General features: G+C 46.7%; 1 protein-coding gene across 2 annotated transcripts in view; it reads right to left on the reverse strand.

The window, feature by feature from the left end:
• Positions 1–2,916: 2,916 nt before the first annotated feature.
• MPDU1 (mannose-P-dolichol utilization defect 1) overlaps positions 2,917–12,355 on the reverse strand; it is a 79,154-nt gene continuing 69,715 nt past the window's right edge. For both annotated transcript variants that reach the window (XM_069644586.1, XM_069644593.1), the window contains 4 exons: positions 7,307–7,392; positions 6,452–6,570; positions 6,072–6,182; positions 2,917–4,934 (listed from right to left, as the gene is read on the reverse strand). In XM_069644586.1, the coding sequence (XP_069500687.1) occupies positions 4,803–4,934; positions 6,072–6,182; positions 6,452–6,570; positions 7,307–7,392 (448 nt within the window). In that variant the 3' untranslated portion in view covers positions 2,917–4,802. The remainder of the gene's footprint in view (positions 4,935–6,071; positions 6,183–6,451; positions 6,571–7,306; positions 7,393–12,355) is intronic.

Below are 12,355 nucleotides of genomic sequence, written 5' to 3' on the forward strand. Positions count from 1 at the left end.
ATGAACAAGTCATGCGCTGGTTCTTTAGAAATACAGCCTCATTGTTTTATGGTAGCACATCGGATAGGACGAGACAGGGAAATGTAGATTTCCTCTCCCATTTCCTAATAGATACAGAGAGAACCAGCAGCATTAAATGTATGTGATGAATCCAGTGACGTCATCACTCCTTTCTCTAGGAGAGTCTCTCCTCAGGTGGCCAGGGGACAACAGCCGCTACCAGATCCTGACCCTGGGGTTGGCTATATGAAGAAGGACCACTTGGGCAGAGGTGACCTTCGGGGAAGTGTGGTGACATTGGAGTCATATCCCTCCAGCCCCTTTTAGGGAAGTACCATCCATTCCACTTGCCGTAATGGCATATTGACATTCTCCATCAACCCCATGCCAGACTTACTTTAAACACTCCCGACAGGACAAACTACGGAGTGAGGAAGAGACCAGGAGCAGTAATCATCACTCCCAACAGGGTCTCATACCACTGCCCTCAGAATTACATAAGGGATGACGTAATCATCACTGGGACGGGGGAAGAAAGATCGAGCAATGAGGATCACAAAGGCCAGCAAACCCATAGAGCGGTCTAGTAGTTGGAAACTCTTCAATCAGCCCAGGAATTTTAAAATTGCAGTCACAGCAGCTGAGGCGGCAAAGGAGTTGGGAGAGCTGCGGAAGCTCAAGGACACTGCGTACTATGCAGAAGGCAACCGGCATAGCAGGGAAGTGAACGCTGCATGATACAGTGTCGGACCGCAGCAAAAACAGCAGCAAAGGAAGCGGAAAGGAAGACCGCTCAACGCCCATGAGCGAGAGACAGGGGGACCAAACACGATGCCCTTTGCACCTTAGAATCAGTTTTATACTGTGATGACCAGAATAGGATTACGGACACAGGACATATTTTGTTGGACATCTTGACAAAAGGACAGACCCATTTGTTTTTGATTGTGGTAGGTAAAAACCTCCTAGAATAGGCATAATGAGGTATTTGCCTACCCCTTTTTGTTTCAATAAAGGTTTATGGCCAAAACCATGAGTCCTCTGTATCCACGTCTCTTTCATGGCTCTTCAATCGCAGAACAAAGAGAAGTGGCAGTAGCAAACTTCTTACAAGACAGGACAGTGCAAAAGGCTAAAGAAAAACTTGATTTAAAACATTACAAGAGGAGTTTAAACTTACTACTACCAAAGAAATGAACAAGATGAAAAAAGATAAGTTGTTTTAAAAAAAAAAGAAATAATCTGCTTATATCTTACAGATGATTATATTAATAGGAGTTATACAAGAGGCCATAAACAGCATTTTAGAAAAAACTGGGTCATCATTTTGGGTACCACTTCTAGGGAGTCCGAAACAGAAACTACTCCCGTTGCACAGGAATGTCCCTGTAGCAGCTCCAGCCATGTCCAGAAGTCGAATATTTGTCCCCAAATGTTCATAATATTTGAACTTTGTTTGGAAAACCAATATTGAAAAATGGTTATTCAAATGGATTCTTTTTTACTAGCTCTCATTCCAAAAAGAATATCAAAGCAATTTCGAATTTCTCTTTCATGTATTCCCAACTTTAAAAAAAACACAAACATTTCTTTTTCTGTCCAATGATTATTCTTTGGTGTAGCTTTTCACTTGCACGTCCCACTAAAATAGTTCATTCACATTTCCCAATTGTTTATGGTAATTTAGAAAGTAAATGCCTGAATTCACATAAGCACTAAGGTGCCAGTGAAAGAGGATAGCCTTTAAGTAGAAATTATTTAAGCTGAGACATTGCAAATGTTATTATTTGATTTCATTGCAATGGTTTTCTCAAGCCATTTTGCAGAACCTACGCTTTGAAGCAAATTTCATTTAATTTTCACCACTATTTTTGTTAACTACTGAAAATAAATGAAATTTCTAAGGATATTATTATGTAGAATAGCCAGTCATATCTGCTTATATATGTACCGATCTCTGTGTGAATTAGCAAAGTCAAGTTGATGTTCTATGCTTTGATAAAAACGGACTAGTGAAACAAAAGTAGGCACGCTGCAGTTCAGAATACCCTGTTCTTGTCCTCAGATTGTGGAGTAGGATTGTTATTGCGGGATAATTAATTTGTTGTTATTATTCTAGTCCCGGGAGGATAGCTCAGCGGCAACGTGCTCGCATTGGAAGCAAGACGACATGAAGCAACACAGGTTCAATCTCCGGGTCCGCGCTTAGAAACATCTGGAAAAATAACCTATCATATAATATCATTCTCATCTGCAAAAACATCTGAAATACATAAACAGAAGTTCGACACACACTCACCACAATAATCCACAAGCATTTGAAAGTTTATAATATCATTCTCATCTGCAAAAACATCTGAAATACATAAACAGAAGTTCGTCACACACTCACCACAATAATCCACAAACATTTGAAAGTAACACTGTGTCTGGAGTCCTTTTTGATTTCCCCCGGAAGACTATATTAGAATAGTGATGAGAGAAGACCAGCGGTGGTGGTGAGCGGGTTAAGCTACAGGGCATGCTGGTGACCTCTGTCAAACAGGCCGGCATCTCTCCACGCAGAGATGGGTTACCTTAGTGTCCAGCTGCAGCAGGATAGTGAAGCAGTCATGTAGTCACGGCAGTGTGGTGGGGGGTTTCCACGCACTTACAGGGCTTCCCACCACTGCCTTTTAAGTTTACTACAGAGCAGCAGCTATGTTGCTTCCTCTCGAGGACAAGCTCAGGCTGATAAATCTCGCAAAAATGGAAACAAAATGTGTCCCTATCTGACCGAAATGTTGGGATGACAGGTTAAGATGCGGCTCGCCTGCAAGTATGACAGAGGACAAAGTGCAGTACATTAGGGCACCAAGGTCATATTGAGAATGGTCTGAAAACAGAAAAGAGAAGCGGTACAAAGGACAATACAACTGGGTTTTATACATGTTTTTATTATTTTAATGTTCGTCTTCTTCCATATTTACTTAGCAATTCACATATTTTCAGATCGATTTTCTTCTCAAATGTGTTCAACATATCACATTCATTTCCCACATTTGGTCCATAGATTCATGTGACTACAAGCAGAAAAAAAGTGAACCGTTCTATTTGCAGTGGAGTACAGAACCGAACAGCGTTATAGCAGTACCTAAGAAGGGAAATGGATGCAAGCAGACAACCAAGATAAGAGGACTGGTCTCGGCAAGTGGTCTGGAATACGGCTGTGTGAGGCTGAGGAGGCCTGAGCCACCTTGCTGACTCTTTTTTTAGACTGGAGCCATCCATGCACAATGCCCAGGCAAAGACTAGATCATTACGATGTGCACCATACATCTGGCACACTGTGCGTTGCCCTCCCATCTCTAACAGCAAGATGTGCCAAACAGGTTCAATCAGAGGCATAGCCACACCCCTCTTAACTGGGATGCCCTTACAGTCAATCACATGTTGGCTGCTAGCACAACAGCCGACAGATTGCCACAAGCCTTAGCAGATCTGTATAGGTACTGACTGTCTTGTTAGGTTCTGCCACAGATGTTTAACTAAGCAGCATGGCTCTGCTTTGTGGCAAGCCCCCACATGCGTATGAGCAGGGGAGAATTTGAGAGAAAATAAGTTTCACAATGTGAACATTTGAAAATTTGGTAAAAAAATAAGTCGACATCATTAAATTACTTTTAAAAGTCAAAGTAAAGGAATGGGTGATTGCTGGAGGTTCAAGAGCGAGCGGCCCCAATCAGGACTGTAAATGATTTGCTTTCCTTTTTCCCGCCCATGTCCCTCCTGCTCTTCAATAGGCGGGGAGGAGGAGGGGGGGGGGGGTTCTTCTGCAGCCTCAGACAATAAGAGATCGTGTAATGTGGGGTGCTTGTTTGTTGAGCGTGCACACTGAAGCAGAAAAGGCCTGGGCCTTACTATCCAGTTGCTTCCTGGAAGAGGCGAGCACACCTCTGGACCTGATCCAGGAAGGAGGCCAAATGTGCTTTTGTCCAAGAGGACTGCGAAAAAAAAAATAGGATTTCCAGATGGCATCGCCCCAGAGTTCATAAAAGCATTCAAGAACTAAATTGAAAGCGTGCCCAAGTTGAATCTCCTACCCATCTACTGGCCTGAATTCTTCAAACTCCCCACTGTGCTTTGAAACATGCATTAAACAAGGCGTTCTTTTGATGGGTTATTTTCGTAATGGCTGTGGCAAAGGACGCACCTGAAGAGATGAAATCCATTTCACTAATCCAGACGTTTAAAGGAGGAGGAGGAGGAGGAATCCTCCGTTTAGGCTCACTAAGCTTTCAGGTGGTTTTGGTTGGTGGCACGTTGCTCTGCATTAGACACCAGCAATCCTTGTTTTGCTGTCAATTGGGTTGCACCCAGATGGCAGCAGTGGCTACGGCACAGCATGCTAAGCATTCTCAAAGAATTTAGGTAGAGGCCAGAAGTAAAAAAGAGGGACAGGATTTGCTGTTTCTGTAAGGTATAGATCATCTGACTGAAGGCCTAAGCGATCCATTAACAAGGCCGCATGCCTACAGGTTAGAGGAATGTGTGCAGTTTGAAGTGTGAGATACTCCCCCCATATCGAGAGTAGCCACACCTGACCTTTCAGCCAGCGGCCCGTCACCTGGCGTCCCTCTGTAGGGCAGAGGAAACCGCCAGCAGTAAGTAGAGCATGCACGGTGTGCCCTTGAAAGAGTTAGGACAGTGGCATTGCTCTGAAAATGACATGGAACTAGACGGTCGGGGGCAAGAAGGGGGCGATGTGCCATGGATGGTGGGTGAACAGTGCATTCGGGCCCTGCACTGCTGCCAGTGTGCTTCTACTTCCTTTTCTTCTCTTCAGCGACTGTGCCGGGTGTTGTGTTCCAGTAGTAGAGCAGCTGGAAAGTGATGATCCCATTGCATAAGGAAGACACCACATAGGTAAGGGCCATGAGTGGGTCACCGGTCTCCTGTAAAGAAAGTAAAGGTGGCATAAGTCAGACTTGCAAGCGGCAGGTCCCGGTCTGGAAGTAGGGGTGGCATGGGTCAGTGCTATGGGTGGCAGATTGCGGTCATTATCAGGAGCAACATGATCCACGACTATATGGGACCGATGCCAACCTGCACTAGGGGCATCATGAGTCAATGCTATAGGTGGCCAACTCCTGTAGACAGGCCTCTGGCTGTAGATTCTTATATGCACTAGGGGAGTGTTAGAGAACTACAGACATGTTCCGCTCTGTGCTAGAGGACAGGGAGAGCTTTGGAAGTACATTTCTGTCTGCACAAGGAGAGGGATTAGTTCAAGCTACCTGGCTGCAGATTCCATGCTACACAGGGAGTACAGGCAATTATGACACATTATGCACTCAGTACGAGAAAGGAGAATCACAGGTGTCGGGTGCCTATCTGAACAAGGACGCAAGAGAGTACCGCAAGCAGTAGTTCAAGGTCCATGGTAGAGTAGTACATGCCAAACCTACATGCGCTATATTCTTGTCTGTACTACGTGGCACAAGCTAGAAATGTAGGCAGCAGATGCCTGTCTGCACAAGCCAGAAGCACAGGCAGCAGATGTGGGTCTCAACCAGGGTGTCGCAGTTATAACCTTCAGTGGAAGATTCCTGCCTGAACTAAATGGCATGAGCTAGAACTCCAGGACAGGAATCGCATTCCTCCTGGGTACAAATCAGAACTGGCAGCAGATCTGTGTCCTCACTAGAACGGCATATGTCATGCCCCAGGCTGCCTACACTATGGTGATGCAAGTCACGGGCAGGCAGTGGATTACAGTCTAGACAAGGACCTCCCTGTCTTGACCAGAGTGGCGCATGTGAGAACTACAGGCTACTGGTGACAGTCTGCACTTAAACAATCCTAAATTCAGCGTGCTTTTTAAGAATGTAAAATGAGGATTGACACACTACTCCTGTTTCCACTACTTGGAACTCTCATCTCATAACTCTTCTGGCTGTCTCGGCCCCTTTTACTGCGACTGAAGATGAAAAGGATGACCAGTATGTACTGGTGAACGAGTCTTCCTTCACGGCCCTCTCGTGGATCAGGGCAGCCAATCCCAATCCCTCCGTGTCCCCCCTATTCCTTACCTGTATGGAGGTAAATATCCGGGCCAGGGAGCCGGCGAAAAGAAGAAAGACTGTTATGGCTGAAAGCTGCCCAGTGTGTCCATTTTTGTAGTTCGTCACCGCCTGGATCAGCTGGAAAGACAAAGAAAAGCCATAAGACCCAGAAGCCCAGGTTTTTCCAGGCGCAGCGAAACATGAAGGCAGTCTGGGAGTGGTTAACCTATGGCAATGGGGTCTGTAAACTGCGTGAAGGCTCAGGCACCCAATTTCCACGTCAATAAATCAATAGTTTTCTGTTGAGGCCTTCAGTAACCTTCATCTGAAGATCCATGAAAGGTTTAGGATGGACCAACCAGTGGGAAAAAAAACCCCGAAATACTACTTCAAGAGAGCCTACTCACGCGACTGAAAATGACTGCCGGCATGTTCGTCGCCTGCATCAATGTCACCACAGACATAGGGGTGATGGGGCACAGCAACACAGACAACACTGCGAAGTACACCGCCATGAAGAGCACACCTGAAAAAGAGAAGCAGGGAGGACAGCATCAGAATGAGAGCACAGGGAACGGTGGATATTAGGAAATGAGAGAACGGAAGATAGTCTGTACGTCCGAAGAGGAAGGGAGGACAAGCTGCTTGGTGGATAAGACAGTAACGTTAACAGGAAACAAGGATACAGGAAATGTGAAACACAGGAAAAAAGGAGTGGCAGAACGAAAGGTAGTATGTACACATGAAGAGGAAACTGAGACATGAGGCTTAGTGGTCATCTCTGGAGCCCTGAAATCTATTCTCCAATACAGGATTTCACAGCTAACAGAATTGTGTGATATTGGCGGAAGAGCCAGTGTTTACCTTTGCAGTGGCAGCCACAATCATTACGTGCTACAGACAGAAAGCTGTTTACATACAGACATGGAGAGTGTTGTCTGCCAGCCTTCTTACGATGGCCAAGATGAACTCTTCCCCCTTCTGTAGCTTGTGTTCAGCAATCCATTTACCCTGTCTATGCAGAGGCCAATCGCAGGTGGTCATTTTCCCTCTCTCCCCCTCTTTCTCAGTTGTGTCGAGAGCCCTGCTTGACAATCTAATAATGGGATTCCTGTAGTTTTCTAGTTTGCACTATAATGCACACTGCACATTTTACTGTTTGTGCTGATGCTTTTGAGTAGGGTTATGGGAGAGATATTGCAACATTGACCAGTGAGCGCACAAGTAGTCCCCCTCCAACTGAGCATGCACGAGTAGGTTACCTTTCACGGTGCGCTCTGTGTAGTAGTGCATGAGGAATCCAATGGCCACCGTCTGCAGCATCAGGAACAAGGCCTCACCCCAGGCACTGCAAGGAGAATAGAGAGCTTTAGATAAAGGGGAGGGAGGAACTACATATGCACAGAGAGCAGCTCCAAGAAAGGGGGGTCACATCTAGTCTTGTTAGCCAAGATTTACAATGGACAAAAGCCAGACAGTCTTGCAAACAGGGCCTCTTGCTTGGATGCTGGGAAATATGTTCCATCATGTATGCTGCAGGGATAAAATGACCCAACACAGAATACCTACGAGTTGCTTTATTAGTCTGACCTCTTAAACCGCGTAGGAATGAAGTGCGCCTAAAGGCTCAGAGTGCTTAGACTAACCAAAGGCTTACAGGAAACTAAAAGTTAAAAACACGGCTTCTCTCCAGCCTTGGGTGTTCAAGAAGCGCTTCCAGAGGAAAGGTTAAAATAAAAAGTCTTAGAACAATTTATTAGGTTTTCCCAGGGCCCTGTCTTGACTTCTTCTGTATTAGGAGGTTCTTTGACAATTCTTGGCCAGCATTGGTTTCACTGGAATATCTCACATTTTCTTTTCTTTGCACTCTGCGACCGGAACCTACTTGTTTGCAGTCTGTTGTCCTCCCTCAGGATCCCCAACATCTGCTCCTAGAGCCTGTCTTGCTCTGTGAAATCGACAATGAGTGACATGGCAGAGAAGGTGGCAACTCCCACAGTCCTGGGTGGGAAGCATAGCAGGGCGAGAAATACTCCCAAGTACTTCAGTGCCCCCTCCCAATCCAGATGTTGGATCACTCCCCTACTAGTTCCTCTTCCTGGTTCTGCTGCCCTCTATAGGCTGTCTTACCCTACACCTTCTTCGGTCCGCTATCTCTATCATCAACTTCGGTCCCAGTTCCTCCTCTTGTACTCCTAACCATACACCTGCTCTCCAGTCTTACCTTTAACCAATAACTGTACCAACTCGTCATTTTCTTCCAGTATCTTATTTTTTATTTTTTACTCTATTCTTTCTCCTATTTCCCACCTTATTCTTAACCTGTAACCAAATAAGACATGCATTACTTACTGTAATAGCATTTCTGATGATTGTATCTGCTTAGATTCACATGCTGTGCATATGGTCTGACATCCAGTGGTAACCGCAGAGTATTGCATTTTGTCTTTCGGGGACCGAAAGGGGACGTCGGCATAGGCGTGTCTGTAAAACTATCCCTATCGTGACGTGTAGTGTACCCAAAATCCCCCACGTGCCGAGGTCCCTCCGATTGTATTTCTTCTGCCATGAGGGAGCCCAAGGCTATAGTGAGTGAGTACATAAAGAGAGAAAGTAGTAAGATGTCCATGTTCCTTCCACCCCGAGAGGGAAGGTAGGGAGGGCGCATGTGAATCTAAGCAGATACAATCATCAGAAATGCTATTACGGTAAGTAATGCATGTCTTCTGATGTTTGTTAATCTGCTTATAATCACATGCTGTGCATAGACTAGCGAGCAGTACTCTGAGTTGGAGGTGGGTTGTGAGAAGGAACAGTAGAGAAAAGATGTCTTAGTACTGCTTGTCCCACCTGAGAATCAAACTTAGAATGAGTGTCTAGGCAAAAGTGTTTTGTAAAGGTGTGTACAGAACTCCAGGTTGACGCTTTGCAAATGGACTCAAGAGGAACATTTGCAATGAATGCTATGGATGCCCCAATGCCTCGAGTAGAGTGTGCTCTAGGCTTGAAGGGCAGTTCTCTTTTAGCAAGAGTGTAACAGTGTGATGCATTTGACAATCCACCTTGAGATAGCTGATTTAGAGACAGGATCCCCTGCTCTACCAGCTGCCACTGAAACGAAGAATTGTTTAGTCTTCCTTAGTGGTTTCGTTTTTTCCAGGTAAAACACGACTGCCCTGCGCACGTCTAGTGTGTGAAGTTGTTCTTTCGGCCATGTTAGTAGGGTTCTGGAAGAAAGTGGGTAGTTCGATTGATTGGTTCACATGGAACTTCGATATGAATTTAGGCGCAAACCTGGGATGTGTGCGCACAACTACCTTATCTTTGTGGGCTGTAACAAAGGGGTCTGTAACAGAAAGAGCCTGTAGTTCGCTAACCCTTCTGATAGAAGTGATAGCCACTAGGAAGGCTGTCTTAGAAGTCAAGTCTTTCAGACTTGCTTTATACATAGGCTCAAAGGGAGCTCACATGAGCCTGGTCAAAACTACATTCAGATCCCATCCAGGGGCTGGGTGAGAGATGGGAGAATAAATCCTCTTAACCCCTTCCATAAAAGCTTTAATCACCGGAATTTTCCACCACAATACCTTTAGTTGTGATGTGGTGTAGGCTGACAGAGCAGCCAGATGAACCTTTAGGGAATTGAAGACTAACCCAGTGTCCAATAGATGGGTTGGATACAGCACAACGTGTGAGGGTGATGGGATTGACGTCCTTGGAATTTCACCAGATGACAAAACGTTTCCATTTGCTGGCATAGCAATAACGTGTATAAGGTTTTTTCGCTTCCCTGAGTATGTCCATACCTCTGAGGGAGTTGCAGGTGTCCAAACTCTATGATCTCAGGAGCCAGGCTACTAAGTTCAGAGTTTGGGGCATGGGTGTAGGGTCTCCCCCCTGTCCTGAGACAACATGTTGTACCGGCAGGGTAGCTTGACTGGTGGGGAGAGGGACATTTCAATCAGGTGAGCGAACCAGGGTTGGCGGGCCCACATGGGGGCCACCAGTATCATGGTAACTGGTTCCTGGTGCATCTTGTGGACTATCTTGTTGAGAAGGGGAGTCGGGGGGGGTGGCGGGGGGAGAGCGTAGACAAATTTCCCCAATCATGTTATCCAGAGACCGTTCCCCTTGGACCGGTTCTGGGGGTACCTAGAGGCGTAGTCTTGGCACTGGGCGTTCTCCTGAGTAGCGAACAGGTCGATCTCTTAGGAAACCTCATTCTGCGAAGAAAGACGTTGGACACAATGTCTTCATGCAGACGCCATTCGTATTCTTCTGGCAGAGGAAAATCGCTGCCGAGTACGTCTGCCAGATGATTGAGTTCATCTGGAACATGTTGGGACAACAAAAACATCTTGTGTTTGAGAGCCCATATCCAAATGTTTTGGGACAGCTTGGATAGCCCTGGAGAGTGAGTGCCCCCCTGTTTGTTCAGTTAATACATTGCTGTAGTGCTGTCGTTTAGGATCAGCACTGTCTTCCCTTGCAGTTGCACCCGAGAGGCTTTCAATGCTTTGAACACCGCTAATAGCTTCAGTAAGTTTATATGATTGGACGCTACTTGAGGGGACCACACTCCGTGTGCTGTCTGCTGAAGCAGGTGAGCCCCCCACCCTGTGAGAGATGCGTCTGTCGTGAGAGCGGCTTCCACTGCAGGGGTGGTAAAGGTCTTCCCCTTGAAGTGATTTTCTCATGACCACCACTGCAGAGAGAGAACGAGGGCTGGCAAGACAACTAACATATCTTCCCATTGTCCGCTGGCCCGATAACACTGGCTGTTGAGCCACTCTTGCATAGGGCACACGCGCAGCCGCGCGTGGGGAACCAAGTATATACATGACGCCATAATCCCTAGCAAACGCATGGCCTTGCGTACCGTCACCTCCCGACTGGCTACATATTGAGGAATCTGAGAGAGCATGTTCTTAACCCTCTCGCTGGAGGGGAAGAAAAGACCGTCTTCCGTCCGAATTAGCGCTCCCAGAAATTGTTTTACTTGGCTGGGGACTAAGCTGGATTTCTTTCCGTTGATTGAAAAACCCAGACTGAAGGAGATCTACTGTTTTTTGGGTGTTCAAAAAACAAACGTCGAACGAGTCCCCTGTGATGAGCGAGTCGTCGAGGTAAGGGTAAACTGGGACTGATAGTCTGCGCAGGTGTGCAGCTGCCAGTGCCAGGACTTTGGTAAACACCCTTGGTGCTGAGGCGATGCCGAAGGGGAGTACCTTGAATTGGTAATGTTTGTCCTGGATCATGAACCTTCGATATTTCCTGTGCGCTGGCAACATTGAAATATGAATGTATGCATCTTTCATGTCCAATGTTGCCAAGAAGTCCCCTTGTTTCAGCAATGGGACCACCTCCTGCAGGGTTACCATGCGAAACTTTAAACTTGTTCGCTGGGCACAGATCCAGAACAGGACTCATGGTGAGATGCTTTTTGGGTACAAGGAAGTACACTGAATAAATACCCTTGTTTACCTGAAGAATAGGGACGGCTTCTATGGCGTCCTTTCCCAGCAGTACTTCCACCTCTCGGATCAGGATCTCCAGATGGTCCGGTGAAAGGTGCCGTGAGCGCAGCAGTCTGAACTGTGGAGGTCGGGCGAATTCCACGCAATATTGTGGACGACGTCTTTAATTCCCACTGGTCGGAAGTTATCCCCTCCCATGCCTTAAGGAAAGATGTTAATCGCCCCCCGACCTGGGTGACATGGGAGGGGACCTGGACTTGGTGGTCATTTCTGACCAGAGGCCGTGGCTCCTCTGGGATTGGGGCCTCTGCCTCTACCTTTGCCGCGTTTCTGACCCCTTGAGGGGTAGTAAGTGGGGCTTCCAGATGTTTGATTTGTGTTAAGTTACCCGTACCGTAGTTGTTTTGACCAGCACAGGCTTGCCCTCGAAAGGACCGCCGAGAGTTATTACGCCTCTGGGAGGAGGGTCTCTGTGTAATTTGGTGCAGAGACCTTATAGTCTCATGCTCCTTCTTGGCTGTCTCCAACGCTTCATCCACTGCTTTCCCGAAGAGGTTAGTCTCCTCAATGGGTTTATTAATGAGGGAGGCCTGAGTCTCAGGTCTAAATCCTGATGTACGGAGCCAGGTGTGTCTTTTCAGTAGAATTCCTTGTGCAAGAGACCCGCCTGTAGTTTCCGCAGTGTCCAGGGTGTTCTTCACCACTTTCTGGTTAACCAGTCTTCCTTCCGAAACAATGGCGAGAAACTTTGTCCTGGCGGGTTCAGGAACCTCCTGGAGGCGCCTTCCTGAAGCAAATTCCATTGGGCATCAGCATAGCTTGCTAATAGAGTAG

This window comes from Ambystoma mexicanum, chromosome 1p (assembly GCF_040938575.1).
Source record: "Ambystoma mexicanum isolate Mex_15411 chromosome 1p, UKY_AmexF1_1, whole genome shotgun sequence".
Taxonomy (NCBI): Eukaryota; Metazoa; Chordata; class Amphibia; order Caudata; family Ambystomatidae; genus Ambystoma; species Ambystoma mexicanum.